Source organism: Trematomus bernacchii, unplaced genomic scaffold (genome assembly GCF_902827165.1).
Source record: "Trematomus bernacchii unplaced genomic scaffold, fTreBer1.1, whole genome shotgun sequence".
In the NCBI taxonomy this organism is placed as follows: Eukaryota; Metazoa; Chordata; class Actinopteri; order Perciformes; family Nototheniidae; genus Trematomus; species Trematomus bernacchii.
In genome coordinates, this window is record NW_022987689.1 from 5,780,116 (window position 1) to 5,799,013 (window position 18,898).

The window sequence follows — 18,898 nt, forward strand, 5'->3', positions numbered from 1 at the left end:
ATTACAAACTACATACAAACTTTGTATCAAAATGGTGAAAGAACAACAGTTGTCAGTACAGTGACCCAAAATACATTTGTAGTTGTGTGTATTTGGTGCATTCTGCCCAATGACATATTTTTTAAATAGCCACCAGTACTGTCATGGGACCAGAATATATTGATTTTCAACAGTAACAGTATGACTAATCCACACTGTGTTGCAGATGGCTCTATCAGGGATGGTGCCTGTCAGATGATCGCAGTAGAGAAAAAAATCAGACCATGTGTTTTATGTTTTGTTTAGGGGGTTAAATGTAATCTTCATAGCTTTATGGGCAGAAGTTGAAATGGTTCAATGATTATCCACCCCAAGGTTCCTCAATTACAGCCCCTTCTCCATTTACTCTACTTCCATTTCCCTCTTCTGGATCTCTCTTCTTCTTTGTCATCCTTCTACTGATTTGTACAAATGAGAGGACAGAACTAGACTGATAAAGAAACAAGGTCAAATGAGACAAGCTGAAGGAGAAGTACAACGAGCCAGGAGCCAAAAATAGAAGTGACAGAGACAGCTAGGAGGAAAGGAAACTGTTACCGCATTGTTACTCAACACGTTCCAATACTTTACAAACAACTCACAGTATTGCAAGCACCTCTTACCAATAAGTCTTGTTAAGGACCACAACTGTTTTTATAATGTTTATTATGGTGAAAAATGCCCAAAGCTGTCAATCACAGTTAGGTATTCCGGGTAAAAATGATGAAAATGAACAACATTATTTTGCAATGGCAACATACTGCATGTAGTGAATAAATTATGAATTATGCATACAGCTACCATTAATGTGGTGTTGCCTTTGAGTGAGAAACTGGAATAACAAAGATTTCTAAGAGAAGGCCTATATCTGACTGAATGTCTTGTATACAATTGGACCTCGTATAGTAGAATACAATATCATCATATCATTGTCACATCTGTTGGTTGCAAAAGGTTGGAGCTTGCTTTATTCTATAAACCAGTCGTTCCCAACGGGGCCAAGTACCTTCTGACTGAAGTGAGAAATAAAGGGGGTGTCACTTTAACGAGGGCGGGGTTATACATTTAACTCCGCCCTCATTGAGAAGCCCCTCCCCCCCAGCATTTTCTCTAAAATAAAAGCACACATTAAAATCAACAATGTTAACTGGAAGTTTGTAAGAACATGAAAGAACGTTTAAATGGCAGAGGGAAATAAATAACGCATTTGTTCCATCTAAAATGTCGATAAAACCAAATAAAAATGGTTTGCATTAAAAACTAACATTATCCCGGAAATGATTGATTATTGTTGCTGCATATTTATTTATATTGTGGACTGAGGAAGCCATGTAGCACAATAATCAAGGTCTACTTCATAAAGAACTGAATAATTACAACATCACAGCCAGCATAACCAATTACAATATGAATACCTTTTAAAATATAAATCTGCATAGGCCTATACTATAACAAGGCTGCAATTTCAAATTGAGCGTTGGATGAATTAAATTATAAAATACCAACAGTGAGATCCCTTATAAATAGTATTAAACAGTAGGCTAACAGTGTAAAACAAAAATAATAGTAACCATAAACAACCTTTTCAGTCTAATAATCATTATACATTATGTTGAAACTCACTGTCAGTGTCTGCTAATGTTGCTCACTGTGACCACGATCATGAAGTCAGTTTTATGGGTGTCCGACAGTCATTCACTCCAATCTTCTTCCTCAGTTTATCAGACTGTCAGCAGTCAGAGGACGGTTCGCTTACATCTTTACCAAAGGGTTTAACTAAGGGATCTTAAAATCCATCCAATTGCTCATTTTAGACAAACTCCCTTTGTAAATGGCTACGTTTTTTATAGGGTTATTGTAGTTTATCAGTTGTCCTGCAGTTCTTATGCGTTGAATAGGCTATGGATATGATAACTATATCAAAGTTTGTAGGCTACATGTGCCACTTTAGGGGATCTTTGCATGGTGGTGGTTATAGTACAGGAGGTCCACTTTAAGTCAATAGGCCATAGCCACGAGGAATCATGGTGGGGCTACGCACAAACAGAAGAAAAAGGAGTTTCGCTTGTTTGATTTTGCTAAAAAAAAAATGTAAATCCATTTTTCAAACATGAGAGGTAAGTAGGAGAATACGCTGGTGACTGTTCGCACAATCTGTAGTCGAGACAGCTGAAATATACGTTCCTGTAAAGCCCACCATTCAGTTTCAATTCCCTCTACCATGTGCGCCTGTGTGTACACCACACATCTTTAGGTTTTTCTCGATCTTTGGGGTTCAGGGTGCATTAACACTGGAGCAAAGTCAAACCTGTTCACGGTGACAGGTCGAATTGACCCGTTGGGACCGGGTGTATCCCGGGTCACAGTGTGCCGACGACTGACGCTGCTCACAGTTGTGACCGCTAGTAACCTCACTGACGTCCCGCTACCCCAAGCACGCGCCACCTCCAGTGCTCCAATCGCTGTGGAGAAATGTCCTGACGTCACTCAGAAGCTTCCGGGCTGGCAGCACTGGCCCGGTGATGCTCAAATTTATAATTTCACTACATTTTTCAATCGTTTAATAACAGAGTAGTAGATGTGATTCATACCCAAACACATATTGTTTATAGATTATGCCAATATGATGTCAGAGCTTTGGTTACAACGATAAAGAGACTTGATTCAACCCTGCAGCGACTCAGGCGTAGCGGCTGGAAAATAGGTGAGAATGTATGGCTGTGTGAACTGCAGATGTTGATGAGACTGATGGTTAGCAACCGGTTTGCTCAACACATCGCCTATAATGTGCCATGTAATCGTGTACAATACGATGTGTGTGCTCCCGTTTGATTCTCAACTGAATTTTGATAAACAAACTAACAAACTATATCAGCAGCGGGCTAACAACAACTGCAGTGCTTAGCCGAAATGCTAAATACTAGCTCGTCTTTGAGCTACATGCTAGCTGCTAAGCTTGATGCTGCGTCGTTAGCCTTGTAGCTTCAGAGACGCACACTGCGGAGTAATACAAATGTCTTGTTTATTAGATTAGAATGAAAACAACCAGCGTGCCAGGTTTTGCTTTGATAACATCACACATCATATCTATAATCATGTACAGGTTATCATAACAGTGATGTGTTATTATCTTATCTAACGGTGATGGCGAATATTCATGATATCGACACACGAATCAAAACACTCTTGATAATAACAGATACATACATATAAACAACGTTAATCATAGTTAAGCTAAAACATAATATACAGCCTGTTGAAAATTAAAATGTGACGCAATATTTAATTCATTGATAAGATGGAGAAAAAGGCATGTAACGATTGCCAGATGTAAATCATAAAGGGGAAAGGTTTATCATTTAACCTCATCACGTTGTTTTTATACTAGAACTCTCGATAAAATATCTTCATGATCAGATTAAAGCTCGATAAAATCATTATTGATACTGTAGTTAAGCTGCAAGTCTGCTGACATCTGTGGTGTAAATCTCTAGTGTCAAGCATGTTGCATACCAAACCTTTAAGCATTGGTAACGTGTTTGTTTATTTAAGTCTGCTTTGATCAGAACCTGATTGTAGGCCTTTGGCTTTGTGGCATGACAAATAAAGATGGAAAGATGGCCTGGCATTACAGTCCTGATGATATTTTTATTATGAAAGTTGTGAATGTGAAGCAGAATATCTGCTCTGTAATCATAACTGTGGACCATGTTAAATAATGTCTATCCTCATTAAATTAGACGATCTGATCATGTGCCACACTCTTGTTGGAGAAGTAAGTAGGAGCAGGTGTGTCGACCTAAATCAAAGTAAAGCACACAATGAATGAACCAGTGTTACAAGAAACAAAGGGAGCTTTCACCTTCCTGATGTGCCCTAATATACAATGAAATTAAAGTGTCAGTTGGTTGAGGTGTGTGTCTCCCTGCAAAACAGGTGAGACATGTTCAACGTTCACCTGTGACACGATTTATAAAATGTGTATTTAGAATTATACTCTATAGTATATGCCGTTGCCTCCTTTAAAACCCTGCACTAGATCAACAGAAACAGAATGTTGTTTCCTTCACCTAGCAGCATTATATGTATACACACGTTGCTAATAGATGTGCCAATATACTCACTTTGAAATTATTGTTTTTTCTCTGAGTGTAGAACTCATGAGAAAGTAGCATGCGTGTGCACACACTTACACATAAATATGCTGCTTTGCATTTATAACGAACTCTGTACAGAGAATGACCTATTGTTGTGTAGGAACAGATTGTACCCTGCAGTGTAATATTATCCTGGCCATGGTGGCCTTACTGGTGCAGTGCAGGTGACAGGACTCACATTCTAACTGTAGTTCTAACCGGCAGTGGCTCAGTCAGTAGGGGCTTGGACTGGGAGCTGTAGGGTCGCCGGTTCAAGTCCCTGACCAGACCTAAAATATGGAGTGTGGACTGCTACTTGGAGAGGTCCCAGTTCACCTCCTGCCCTGCCGTGGTGCCCTTGAGCAAGGCACTGGACACCCCCCCTTCCCCCCACACTCCCATTGCTCCCCGGGCGCTGTACAACAGCTGCCCACTGCTCCTAGTACTAGACTCCCGGTACTAGGATGGGTTAAAAGCAGAGAACAAATTTCACTGTGTGCTGTGTGCTCTGCATGTGTGACCATTACAGAGGGTTTCATCCCTCCCAATTCTATTCTAATTCTCTATCCCTGCACACGTCTCATTTGTTACCAGAAGTGAGCCACGTTTAAAGGAAAACTATTTGTTATCTAGACAGGAGCGTCCCTAAATGTTCTTGTGCTGCTAAACATGTAGAATTACAGAGTCATTCCTCAGTTGTTTCCTTTAGCTTGTGTTTGAGCAGCCCCTCTCATCAGTCAGTGTTAGATTCTTCTCAGTCCTGTTATATTAGCTGCTCAGGTTATGCTCACCTCCTTCGTGAACTCTTGACTTCTCAATCATAGGACTGAGTCACTGCTGCTACCTCTAGCATGCCCAGGGTCAGACGTGCAGGGGTACACTGCAAATTACACTCTGGCCCTAAGGAGGCACTAGGAATAGCTGAGCTCTGGGACAGTGTCCCAGTAGAGCCAACGTTTATTGTGGTATAGCCAAACAAATGAGAGCAGTCACAAGTATAACATATGCTGTATTGCTGAATGTAATATTATATCTTGAGTTGGTATGAGTTGCAAACTAGTGGGGAGGCAATGTTTATTTGTAATGAAATGAAAACGCTGCACATTTCACAGGAGAGGCCATTCATTTGACTGTTTATTAACTTGCCATTTTAGCACGATTATTATTGTTGATGATGATGATTGCTAAAGCGTCTTGCTTGCCAGTAGATTTGGTGAAATAGATAGTACCGGAGAGCCCGCCTAAGAATAGGCAGCAAGGATTTATTTACTGGGACGCAGTTGCACACTTTTCCAGCTGCTCAAATATCCAAATGTGCTTTTAAATGTTGTATTCCAGACTATTCTTCTATCATTTCATGTTGTGTTTCTGTGCTGCAGGGTTGGACTTACTGCACAAAAGAACGACTGCCTGCAATCTTCAGCCGCAGCAAGTCAAAATACTTCAAGCGCTGAGAAGAGTGTGGCGTCGCTTGTTTAGTTTGATTTATTTGATTTAACTTCATCCTCAAAGATGAAGTTGAAGGAGGATATGAACCCGCTGCTGCTGCAAGTCTTCCGTTCGGTGGTGTGGGTCTACTCGGTCATCACCTTCATACCCTGGTACTTCCTCTCTGGAGCTGGCAACAACGTGGAGCGGGCAAACCGGATCAAGGCGCGCTCAGTTAGTGGACTGCCATTAGGGCCTTACAGGGCCACCAACAGTCAAGACAAGCTGGTGGCATGGATGCACCCCAATGTTGACACCCTGGACAAAATGTTTAAATACGCTGCCAGTCGGTTTCCACAGAGAGACTGTCTAGGCACCAGGGAGGTGCTCAGTGAAGAGGATGAGATCCAGCCGAACGGCAAGGTCTTCAAAAAGGTGAGACACACACACATTATTTCATAAAACAATTCTATCACCTTCAGTATTCTTTTGAATGATTGGGTCTGTTGTCAGGAGGAAAGATAGTCATGTCAGTGGGTGGCAACGCTTATCATATCGACACATTTAGAACTGTATACGCTTTAGGTGAATCTGTGGGATAACAGGAAGTTTGCTTGTGTGTGTGTGTGAGGCTGACAGACACTGCACAGTGTGAGGAATGTGGGTGGAAGCAGAGAGCCTCCTCATTAACACCTGCATGGCTACAAAAGCCCTGCAGATGGCGCTAACTGACCGCACATGAGGGATAATGTTGCCACTGGTAACAACATCGGACCTCTTTTAGATTCAGCGGTGTCAGTATTACCTTTTTTATATATATAGCGATACAGTTCTCACATTAATCACATAATTGTGGACACTTTTAGTGAAATGTTCTTAAAATCATTTAAGAATTGTTTTTGTCCTATTTCATATTTGACCCACTAAAAGATGCTCTGAAGATGTGTAGTCCTGTAGAATGTATGTACATAGGACAGTTTTCATGTATCTTGGTGTAGTGTGTGGAAATAATCTTTAATAATCAATTTTACAATTGCATGTTGTGTGCAGGTAATTCTTGGGAACTATAACTGGCTGTCGTACGAGGAAGCCTACGAGGCAGCGAAGTGTTTTGGCAGCGGTCTGGCAGCACTCGGCCTGAAGCCGCAGTGTAAAATCGCCATCTTCTGCGAGACCAGAGCAGAGTGGATGTTGGTAGCACAAGCCTGCTTTATGTACAATTTCCAACGTGAGTGACAGAAAGACAAACATATGTGTATTCAGACCATCTTGAGCCTACAGGAAGAAACTAATGACCAACTTAACTGGGTTTGATTTTGACAGTTGTGACACTGTATTCCACTCTCGGACCCATGGCCATCGCCCACGGCCTGAACGAGACCGAGATCACGCACATCATCACAAGCAAAGACCTGCTTCAGAGCCGTCTCAAGGTAAGGCTATGTTTTCACTTAAAATTCACTTAATTAATGGGTGTTTATAGTGTAAAACATTATGGCTTGATAAGAAGCTCTGGAACATTTGCATAATTAAAATGTCCTCTCTTCTCCATCCCTCCCTCCTACATCCAACTTCTCGGTCCCAGGCCATAGTGTGTGATGTGCCGAGGCTGCAGTATATCATTGTAGTGGACAGTAAACCCACAAGCTGGCCAAACATCCCCAGAGGAATCACAGTCTACAGTATGGACGCTGTGAAGGAGATAGGGGCCAAGCCTGAAAATAGTGAGTATTCGTGTTTTGCGATTAAAAAGGTTTTCAATTTTGTCCGGGGAAATGAATGGAAGCGCAACTAATGGAGGATTAATTCAAAGCGGACACCCTCATGTGTAATTGGAGTGACGTGCAGTGCATGACAGTCAGCTAGAGGTTAAATTACAATTTGCCAAACCCCTATTGCCACAATATCATTGGTTGACCTTTTAGGGAAAATGAGGGAGAACAGGAATTACTTTGTGCTACTAAAATCACTTTTTAGACCTTTTTTACAATTTCCTCTTGCAGTATTTGTAAAGAAAACCAACGTGGATTGTTTTAAAATCTTGGATAATTCAAATAGAAACAAACAATAAATGTGTGAAATACCAACTTTTGAAAGATATTTCTCAAATTTAGAAAACAATAACTATTTCCAAAACTCAGTGTGAGGATTAGCTGCATTTATCATTTTCTCTCTCTTGTCAATTATTTTAGTTCAGCTTTGGTTGAAAGAAATATAGACACCTTTTGTGTTTTAATGTTTTTTGCACTGTACCATTTGTTCTTTACTTAAGTGAGCAGACATTTCTTAAACTAATCATGTTTACATTGATGTGTGATCCATGTTCTCTCTAACCATCTCCCTCTGCTCCTCTGTCTGTGCAGTCGCAGTAAACCGCAGTCAGCCAGAGTCCTCAGACATCGCGGTCATCATGTACACCAGCGGCTCCACAGGCATCCCCAAGGGTGTCATGGTCTCCCATGGCAACATCATTGCTGGCATTACTGGCATGGCCGAGCGAATCCCTAACCTCAAGTATGTCAGAATCACTTCCTGTCCTCTTTGTCCTGTGTTCTGGAACTCTCCCAACTCCCATTCTTCCCCTTCTTTCTACTGATTCTGAAACACGATCACATCTATCCTGTCATACTCAAATACCACCACCTATCTTTTGTTGTTGAAATTAACCTGCTGTTATTTCTGTGCCGGCAGTGAATCAGACACCTATATTGGCTACCTGCCGTTGGCGCATGTGTTAGAGCTCAGCGCAGAACTCGTGTGCATCTCTCACGGCTGTAGCATCGGCTACTCCTCCCCCCAGACTCTAGCTGACCAGGTTAGTGTAAAAACACACACATGCACCTTGTGGGCAGAATGTATTTGTTGCATTCCGCGTTCATATATTACGAAATCCGCTGTTTCCTTTGCTGATGCCCTTGGAAATGATCGTTCATGTTTTTACTTCATCCTTCTTAAACTGTTGTATCTTCCTTAACGATATATCCCTGAATCCTAGCACAACATTTGGTGTTTGATAATGTCCTTAAAGATCTTACCTGACTTTTATCCAGTTTTTTACTCTGGCAAAAATCCATTCAGTTGCCTCTGGTCATGATTTTAAAGTGTATCTACCTCCCTTACTGACAAGTTGATCGATTGTTTTGTTTACAGTCTACCAAGATAAAGAAGGGCAGTAAAGGGGACACCAGTGTGCTGAAACCTACTCTCATGGCTGCTGTACCAGTAAGATGTTTTTATCAATCCAAAAATCAATTGTTAGTAGTAATATGGCTTGTAATAAGTGTTTAAAGAGTTTTCCTGCCTAATGTGCGTAGGAAATCATGGATCGCATCTACAAGAATGTGATGACTAAAGTGGAGGAGATGAGCAAACTGCAGAGGACACTGTTTGCGCTGGCTTATAACTACAAGATGGAGCAGATCTCCAAGGGTTACAGCACGCCACTCTGCGACAGGTAAATAAACATTTCATTCCTGTTCTGAGAGAGAGAGAGACACCTGTAAAACAAGAGCAAACATTAACCTCAGTAACATGGTTAATCAAATCCTAGTGTTCGACATAAAAGTAGGTTACTAACTAACTAACTAACTAACTAACTAACTAAATCATTGCATAAAATGGATTCTGACATTGTGTTTGCAGAGGACATTATTTTGCTTAAGTCAGGGGTGTCAAACTCAATTTCATTGTGGGCCACATTAGCATTATGGTTGCACTCAAAGAGCCGGTTGTAACTTTAAGACTATATAAATATACATATATAAATATGTAATATATATTAAATAATGTATTATATTACATTATTGGCTCTGCATTGGATTATTATCAGTTCTGGTAATAACTTCATAAATAACTACGTCTGAAAGCAGAAGTTACACCAATTACATTGTATATTATATTCTTTGCAAACTCTTGCAGGCCACATAAAATGGGGTTACGGGCCTTGAGTTTGACACCCCTGGTTTAAGTCAATTTTGGAATATACGTAGTAGTATACAATAATCTGATTGGCCTCATCAGTTACCCATTTGTCTCTTTTTCTTATTCATTTTGTCCGCCTCCTCTCCTTCAGTCTGGTGTTCAAACGGGTGCGTGCGCTCTTGGGAGGGAACACCCGGGTCCTGCTCTCAGGCGGCGCCCCCCTCTCTGCTGCCACACAGCGCTTCATGAACATCTGCCTGTGCTGCCCGGTGGGCCAGGGCTACGGCCTGACGGAGACCTGTGGAGCCGGCACCATCAGCGAGAGTAAGAGAGACTGCATTTTATGTGAAACGGTAGTCGTTTTTGTGCCACCTTTGGGAAATTAAGAGAATAGCAAATGAAAAATATAAAACATCTTGATTTGTAGTCATTACATTTTTACCATAAGTCTTTGCTGGTGGGTTTTTTTCAGTGTGGGACTACAGCACAGGACGAGTTGGTGCTCCATTGGTTTGTTCAGAGATGACACTGAAAGACTGGGAGGAGGGTGAGTCCAATTCCAATAACCCAACTTTAAAGAAAGCAATACATATGAGGTTCCTATGGACTACATGATACTCTATCTGGGCAATTCTACAGAGGAAAATGTTCACTACATAGATAGATAAGAAAGCCATAACTAGGAAATGGTGCAAGGTGGAGCCTCCTACTGTGGAACAGTGGATGGAGATCGTGGAGGAAATTCATATAATGGAATAAATGACATATCGACTGAGAATGCAAGAAACACAATATGAAGAGAAATGGTTAATGTTTAAGATTCAAACCAGCAACAAGGAATACTGACTGATTGAGTACGAGGAACTGTTCTGTCAAATGGTCAAATGAGAATGTGACTCCCAACTGCATTTTTATTTTATTTTATATTATCTGTGTATTTGTATCTATAGCTGTATTACATTGTTTCTTTTGTTTGGGTTGTTATGTACGTGCACAGCTGTTGTTGTAATGTTTTTATATGAGAAAAACTCAAGTGAGAAAAGCAATAAAAAGTACTGGTATTCTAATCACGCCTTTGCTCCTCTAGGTGGATACTACAGCACAGATAAGCCCAACCCACGGGGGGAGATTTTGATTGGCGGCCCCAACGTAACGATGGGATACTACAAAAATGAAACTAAGAACCGTGAGGACTTTTATGTGGATGAGAATGGCCAGAGATGGTTCTGTACAGGAGACATTGGAGAGATTCACACTGACGGATGCCTGAAGATCATTGGTAAGGAATCCACAAACTAGAGCATGTGTGGCACATGTTTTATCTGTTCGATTAGGACTGTGACCTGGTTGTCTCCCAACAGACCGTAAGAAGGACCTGGTGAAGTTACAGGCAGGCGAGTACGTCTCTCTTGGAAAGGTGGAGGCTGTTTTGAAGAACTGCTCACTCATAGACAACATCTGTGCCTATGCCAACAGGTACAATCCTGCACACACTCCATTTTTAAATCTGTTTCTTTCAGATATAAGACTACTCACGAAAGACACTAACATTTCAGCTCTTGGTAAAACGACATTTTGGACTCTTTTGTACCTTTTTCCAGTGACCAGTCGTATGTGATCAGCTTCGTGGTGCCTAACCACAAGCAGCTAATGGCCCTGGCGGAGCAGGTGCAGGTTAGAGGCACATGGGAGGAGATGTGCAACAATTCCCAGATGGAGAAAGAAGTTCTTCGCATCATTACTGAAGCTGCCCTCTCAGGTAGAGGGCAAAAGGCCTTTCATTGTCTTCCTTGCTTATATTCATTCTGTAAATGCCCTCATTAAAGCCTTCTCAACAATACCAAAGATGTGTTACTCTCCATCATAACTTCACAGTTCAGATTGGGTGCGATGATGCCTGGCTTGTGACAGACTTGCAGTAGTGTTACACTGTAACAAACTGACTTGTGATTCTTCTCTCTCCACAAACCAGCGAAAATGGAGCGGTTCGAGATCCCCAAGAAGATCCGTCTGAGTTCTGAGCCCTGGACCCCAGAGACTGGGTTGGTCACCGACGCATTCAAACTGAAACGCAAGGAGCTGAAATCACACTACCAGGAAGACATTGAGAGAATGTACGGAGGAAAATAAAACAATGCTTTAAACAACCCATACACATATATACTTGTACACATACACATGGAGCTCAGAAGCCACTACAAGGAATATTGGGAGAGCAGTTATACTTTAGATACAGGTGAAAAACACACACACACACACACACACACACACACACACACACACACACACACACACACACTACTACAGGCACATAAAGCATCTCATGCATCTCCTCCTCGGCTTCCCTGCGACCAGCTTCGATCAAAAGAGGGAGACGAATCTTGAAACCAGCTCACTTGCTATCTCTCAAGACCAAAAGGCTCATGGTCCCTCATAGATGGCCGAACCAGCCGGTGCGACTTACTCACCGTTCCCCTTTGAGTTTCTATGACAACCGAGGTGGCACATGAAGTCGGACGTCCGTATGACTCGAAAGTGAAATAAATGTCAGGCTAAACGTATATCTGGATCAGTGTCCGTGCGCTCTTTTCCGTTACTCCTCTTCTTCCTCCCCTGCTCTCTGAAGGGCTCTACATGTTCAGTATGGTAGTGGACTTAGTGCAGATACCTGGCAGGGGCATAGGGTAGCATGAGAGCGATGGAGGGGTCTCTCCTGGGCTTTAAGTAACATTCAGGTTGGAATATATGCAGGGATCTTCACTACACGTTTTTCATGTTTGGTTTGTCAGCTTTGAAACCCCATTTGATGAGTATTTTTTTAAGTATGAGGAATCGGTGTTGCAAAGCCATGAGAGATTGAGCATCAACATTTTTTATTATTTTCGTACTGTATTTTGTATGGTTATATTCTAAAGGGTCTTTTTTTTTCTCTATCCTCCTGTTTTTTTATTGACAATTTGTTTACGTGAAGTACTTTATTGGGCTTTGTTTCCAGGTTCTTTTTTGGTTGGCTTTCCTGCCCTGCCCTTTGTTCCGCCTGTGTCTCAAAGCTTGTACATTTGAGTGTGTGCTTGCTAACTTGACTAGTAGAAGCGATTCAGTCTCTCTTTTGGTCTCGGCCCCTTTGCAGCAGGGTCAAACCTAAATTGTAAAACTCATCCATTGGGGCTTTTTCTGTCTCTGCTCTTCGCCCACGGCTTCATTTCTCCACCTAAGCGGCCCCCGGATACCTCCCAGCCTGTATCTAATTGGTTATTCTGTATTGTCTGTTCATTGATCATTCAGAAGCCCTGCCTCGTATTCCTCCAGTCATGACCAATGCACCGTATGGATGTCTCAGAGGGAAATAAGCCCAGCGTAGACAAATAGTTACATTAAGCCTTTCATGGGTTACTCTTGCGATTACTTTTTGGCGGAAATGTACATGTTATATTTTTTTCTCCATAGATTGAGTAACTGTTACTTTTGTCTTTTTTTACTTATGAATATGAATTACAAAATGAATGTGCAATATTTATACACAAATTGAAACTAGAGTACATAGGAAGGAAAAACAAACGCACATACAGCAGCCCCTCCGTAATGTATGAATGTTAAGGTCTGTTGCTCGTATTGAAAGACATGTTGGAACACAAGCAAAGGATTAAAGGGGTAGAGACACACTGAGAGGGAGGTCTAGATGAAGCCCATTTGAGCGTACTGTGCTAAATAATGTAATCATCTTTATTCAGATTGAACTATTTATTATTGGGCATTGTAGAAACCGCTTAATATAAAGTGTGCAACTGTACCAAGGCACTTGAATACATATTTGAGGAGGAAAGCGCTCCAGTCAAACAACTGAAGAAATTCCTTATCAATACACTCCTTTTTTGAATGGTTAGTAAATAGCATAAACTTACCAGACCTCATAGTATCTTGAAATTGGTTCATGTGTATGACACTGTATTGCAACTTATATGAAGAGGTTCAACCGCCACATGTTTGAACTCATGTAAAAAAAATACTGAATACATGTAATACTGTAGTTTTCAGATTGGTGGTGGAATGACCTGAATGGCATCAGTACGAGTGACACCCTCGCTTCAGTCTTTCTTTCTTCGCTTCACATTTATGGGTAGAACATGAAATAGTTTTTGGTCAATGGTCCTTTGTAAGGCCGACGTCTATCCCCCAGCTGCCCTCTTGTAATGCAAGTCTTGCTTTGCTTGTACTGAAGAATTTTAGCATTAACAAATGTACAGTCAGGTACTCTAACTAGTTCTCTTATCCAACTAGCTCAACGTAAAGGTTAATTTAGCATGTACAAAAGTTACAGTACCATCATGATGAAATGGAAAGCCGCGCCTCCCTTCCTGATTTTGATTACAGTTCTTTCTCTCGACATTTGAGTGAAAAGTCAGTAGCTTACAGTGCTGTTTGCTGCTTTCCCTCTGCCTGGCTAGAGGCAGCTAGTTGCCTTCTGACACACATGAGCTGTCTTCAGGGGTCTTAAGAATGTGAAGCACTACCCACATTTTAGTTGATAGCACGCAATGCTGTGTCCTGCTACATCCATTTCAGCAAGGCCAAGACAAAGGGGCGGTGGGAAGACCACTCCTCTAGTTTCACTTGCATTGTAAATAGGTTGAGAGGGGAAGGGGATCTATGAATTCAAGTCCATTCAAACTACCAATAATTGTACAGGCGTAAAGTCTCCTGTTATATTTAATAATCTTTGTTACTGACCAGTTTTCGAGGGTCTCCTCGTTGATTTGTGTGATTAAGTGGCCCTGCGAGCCAGGCTATTTGCAAGTGTCTCCTTCCTTATTTATTTGTAATTTGGCCTTGAAAACGATGTAATGAAAATAAAAAGTTGTGTTGTAATTGCTGTTGTCCTTGTGTGTTTCAGAGGTGTGTGTGTGTGTGTGTGTGTGTTTGACAACTAAACAAAGCGAGGCACGACGTGTGGCTGGTTTGATCAGCAGCTTGATCAGAATCATCCTGAGTTTCTATGGCAACGGAGACGAGTGTGTCTGTGCATGTGTGTGTTTGAGTGAGTGTGGTCTGTGAAAGACTTGTGGTACGAGGACGCTAACGGAACATGCAGCCCTCGGAGTCAACCTTCATTCAGCGCTCGTAAACAAAGGATTTCTCTTCTTCCAGTCATAGGCTGCTTTTATTCACAATGTGTCGACCTCGGCTTCTGATTGGTGAATCATTTAATAGAAATGTAAGGAAGAAGCTCAACTGCTCACTGCACCTGCTATCCTGATGCCATACACATCTAAATGAGATATAATCCAGCATTTTACCACACTATTTGCATTGCTTAGGACAGAAATGATCAATTTATCTTAGATATTGGGCCCTGGTCAGATAAAGGGACTGTAACTGATGATGATGATGAATCATGAGGTAATATAGGGAAAAGATGTCCATCAGATTTGCCCAAAGCTCAAGTTTATATATTTGAATATTTTGTGTCTGACCAGGTCCAGCCCTCCCAAAAAAAACGTAAGTAATTCTGTTTAGTATCATAGTAGGAATTCACATCTGAGAAGCTTTACCCACATAACAAAAATAACTCTAGTTGACAGGTTATTAATGGACTAATTATTTCAGCTGTAATTAGTACAAATGATTCTGATCTGTCAAAATCTGCTTCAGACCTTTCAGGCAATAACAAAATGGGTACAGATTAAATGTAGGTATTTGATAACAAACTTATTGAAAATGACAAACATTTCATGTAAGAGCAATGTTAGAAAACGCAGATGCTTGAAGTCCTGCGTTATGGTTCCGTTTCTGCGTTTGATTTGACATTAAACAGCAGCTATATGACCGTAGAGAGATGACTGATTCTCCTGACTCCTCCCCTCCTCTATTCCCTTCATCTAACCCTATGGGACTGGAGAGTGCGTCAGAGGCATCACGCTGCCTTCATTAGCCCACTGACTCTGACGCACACACACACACACACACACACACAGTTTGTCTCTACCACAAAGACAAAACAATAACAGCACCAGCCAGCAAGAAACTGTGAAGGACATCTTTTAGATTGCATAAATGAGATTTGTGTGTGAGTGCACGCGTGTGTGTGTGTGTGTGTGTGTGTGTGTGAGTGCGTGTATGTGTTTCAGTGTGTGTGAGTGTTTCTGCGATAGCCTTCATTTTACTTTCTGACACTTTATTCCAACTTTTTCTTTCTCCCTCGTCTCTCCCTTGCGCCCTGCTTGCTCCCTCTTCCTGTCTGCCTATGACTCAGAAGTGCGCACAGACTTGTATCTGTTTGTGCTTTATACGCACACTCCAGTGTGAGCCAAAGAGCCATATTGGAGTTTACCCAAGGATGAGAGGAGCTGATCTTGATCTGCCTCATAACTCTGGAGAGGTGGGTGGTACTTCGAGAAAAAACGGAGAATGATTACCAGAGAGAGTGATAGAGTGAGGACAGGGACTGAGATGTGACACTGGAGTGTCTTAATGAAATATAAAGCACACTATGGTACAGTAGGGGGCTAGTTTAGACAAATAAAGCTGCCTTCTTTCTCTTCCTGCTGATATTTGTTCTAAAAATGTAGCTCCTCAATTGTGTTTGTAATGTATTTTGTCACACGCTAAAATAATTTGAAATCCATATTCAAATGCATCTAAATATACCACGTATATCATGTTGTGTTAAAATAGCAAAGTTGAAACATCAGACATGTTTTTTTGATGTACTAATGCAATCTTGGATTTCAGCATTTCACTCGTCTCATATTTTAGCAGCAATCACGCCCTGAAAACAAGAAGATACAGAAAGATATTTCACCCGCCGCTGACGATACTAACAGGACATTTAAGGAGAGCCAGCTCATTAAAAGTTAGTGAAACTGATGCTCTACTTTTTTGGTGAGCTCTGTTTCCCCATATTGCGTGCACACACCTGCTGATTTTGTTTTTTTAGTGTCAACCTGACCTTTGGCAGCGCTCGGTGTCACTGGCTGCTCCATGCCAGGCACACACACCTCCAACTCTGCCCAGCTGGGTTATCAAGATGTGAGGGCCAACGTTAAGGTGGGAAAATGTGTGAGGTCTGGCAATGAGCTTGGAGAGAGAGAGAGAGAGAGAGAAGCAGGGGGGGGGTGAGGATGGAGAGGCAACCGATATGTCTGGGCGATGACTCACCGATGCTGGGTATTTATAGCATCAGGAGGGGAGGGGAGGGAAGTGTGTGGGTGGAAGAGCGAGGGGGGCAAGCGGTTTGGGAGGCGGACAGGACAGCATCATCGCACCGCTGACAGGGAGTGGTGGAGGGAGAGACGGAGACCACAGGGAGGAAGCACTGGGGGAGAAAAGGGGGGAGAGGAGGGACAAAGCAGAGGAGGAGGTTGGAAAACAAGTGAATAGGAGGAGGCGAGGGGAGGGGAGGGAGGATGAATGGGACTGAACACAATGGGAAGATGAGAGGGTGAACTGTGAACAATATAAGATCAAAATAGAACAGCATGCATATGAGAAAGAGCATATTTAAAATGAAGTATACAGAAACCGATCCTGCTGGGTGTGCCACACTGCAGAAGCAACTGCTTGTTAGTGTTTGGATACTTAAGAATTGGGCATATTGGGTTGTTGTGATAAGAAATATACAGTTTGTCTCTCTGAGCTGTTGTGTAACCAGTGTCAATACACATTTGCAAAAACACAATTCCCTGTAGCCTCGGATAGAGTCATGTAGAGGGGACAGGAAAATGACCACGGTTGCCTAGAAGCTGTACATCTGAATGAACACATAAGGCAAGTTATTAGGGAGACAAAAAAGACAGAAATGGAATTTGAGATGCTTTATTTGGAGCTTCACAACACAGCCATGTGCACGATGGTTTGTATCGTTCTTGCTGCAAACATTTGTATTGGTTTGTTAAGTCTCTCATTCCGCTCTCTCCATTGACAAGATTCCTTCATCAAGAAACACACATCCTGCCTCTGCCTCTGGTGACGTCAGCAAGTGAGTCACACTGCATCTCTTACCATAGACACTAGCATAATCTGTGCACGTGTGCTCACATGCACTGTGGAGGGCTGGAGCAAGCACGAAAGCTCACCGTCGGTCTGATGAAAGGGGGATGAGTCAGAACACCAAGGTGAACACTTGCAGCCTTCGATATGAATGTATTGTCAAAGAAGATTCCAGAGGGTTTTCATATTGAGCGTTATGTTGGTTGACAGGGTGGCAGGAGGCAGGGCGGTAAAAGTAGCTGAAACTGAAGATAAGTTTCATAAAATAGTGCTACACTTTGAGGATTGGTTGCTGATTCGACAAGAGAGAATAGGTTTGTGATGGTGCCTGAAATAGTGACTGTAATGTTGAGAAGTGAAAATGAGTTGAGAGTAGATCGACTTGCAAGAGAGGCAGAGGTTTCCCATTTTTCCAAAGTCAAGTATGAGAGTTAGATGAGATGATCACAACCAGTCTTCGCTGAATATGTATGCAGCTGGTTAGCTATAAGCTTGGCATGGAGACTGTTAATGGAGAACAGCGGGGCTCAGTCCAAAGGTGTACAAAAAGCAATGTATCACACCACTGTGCTTTATTTGCTGGACTTGTCTTGGCCGTGAGCAAGTTGCCAGAACAGCAGTTACAGCTCCCGTCCAGGAAATAATCTGGCACAAAAAAACTGTTAAACGACATCTTCTTCATTCTGTTTTTGTACGGACAAAACAAACAAGATGGGCCAGGACTCTCTTAGAAAAGAGATTTTTAATCTCAATGATATCCTGGTTAAATAAAGGTAAAATAAAAGATATAAAGTGCTTCTTAGTGATCTCAGAATTGCTAGTACAGAAGGTGGATGTTTGCACATATCCCAGCTAGCTGTTTCCAACGTTTCTCAATCTTTAAAGGGGACCTATCATGCAAAATGCACTTTTGTACGTCTTTTATACATGAATATGTGTCCCCGGTGTTCCAGGGAACTCACCAAGTGTCAGAAAACACAACCCTCTCTATTTTCCTCCATACCCAAATCTCTAAAAAAAGGGGCTGCAACGGATCTGATAAAAACTGATCCAGATTTGAACACTGTCCTGACGTCAGGTCAGTGGCGCTACGGCTATTGAGCCAACTCCACCAATCAGGAGGAGACAGCCACGGCCATTGCCGTTCGAAAGCGCTGGAGACGCTGTAGTACATATGCCAGGCCTGTAGATGGTGCTGTTCTCACAGAATCAGCCCTTGCTAAAACAGAGCTAAAAAATGTCAAATTGAGCAAAATGAGGCATGGCTAAAATGCATGATCTGTTTGGTATTTTGAAAAAAAAAAAGTATAAATATGCCTTATATAGGTATGGTCCTACACTATATTATTCAAATATAGCATGATAGGTCCACTTTAAGCTAAGCTGAACTAAGCCAACCAGGTGCTACA

At 41.9% G+C, this 18,898-nt stretch overlaps 1 protein-coding gene across 1 annotated transcript; it reads left to right on the forward strand.

Moving 5' to 3' along the window:
- Positions 1-2,515: 2,515 nt before the first annotated feature.
- On the forward strand, positions 2,516-14,369 carry acsl3b (acyl-CoA synthetase long chain family member 3b). The gene is made up of 15 exons (XM_034137290.1): positions 2,516-2,722; positions 5,534-6,017; positions 6,633-6,810; positions 6,906-7,015; positions 7,168-7,306; positions 7,946-8,096; positions 8,274-8,397; positions 8,733-8,804; positions 8,897-9,036; positions 9,655-9,827; positions 9,976-10,050; positions 10,591-10,782; positions 10,865-10,979; positions 11,105-11,262; positions 11,476-14,369. The coding sequence occupies exons 2-15, from the start codon at positions 5,667-5,669 to the stop codon at positions 11,631-11,633; spliced, it is 2,136 nt and encodes a 711-aa protein (XP_033993181.1). The 5' UTR covers positions 2,516-2,722; positions 5,534-5,666; the 3' UTR covers positions 11,634-14,369.
- The last annotated feature ends 4,529 nt before the right edge of the window (positions 14,370-18,898 follow it).

Excerpts from the sequence above, each read along its gene's own strand:
- acsl3b (XM_034137290.1), top strand. The coding sequence starts at position 5,667 with ATGAAGTTGAAGGAGGATATGAACCCGCTGCTGCTGCAAGTCTTCCGT. Across the intron at positions 6,018-6,632 it reads ACGGCAAGGTCTTCAAAAAG|GTAATTCTTGGGAACTATAA; the intron begins GTGAGACACACA and ends TGTTGTGTGCAG. Across the intron at positions 7,016-7,167 it reads TGCTTCAGAGCCGTCTCAAG|GCCATAGTGTGTGATGTGCC; the intron begins GTAAGGCTATGT and ends TCTCGGTCCCAG.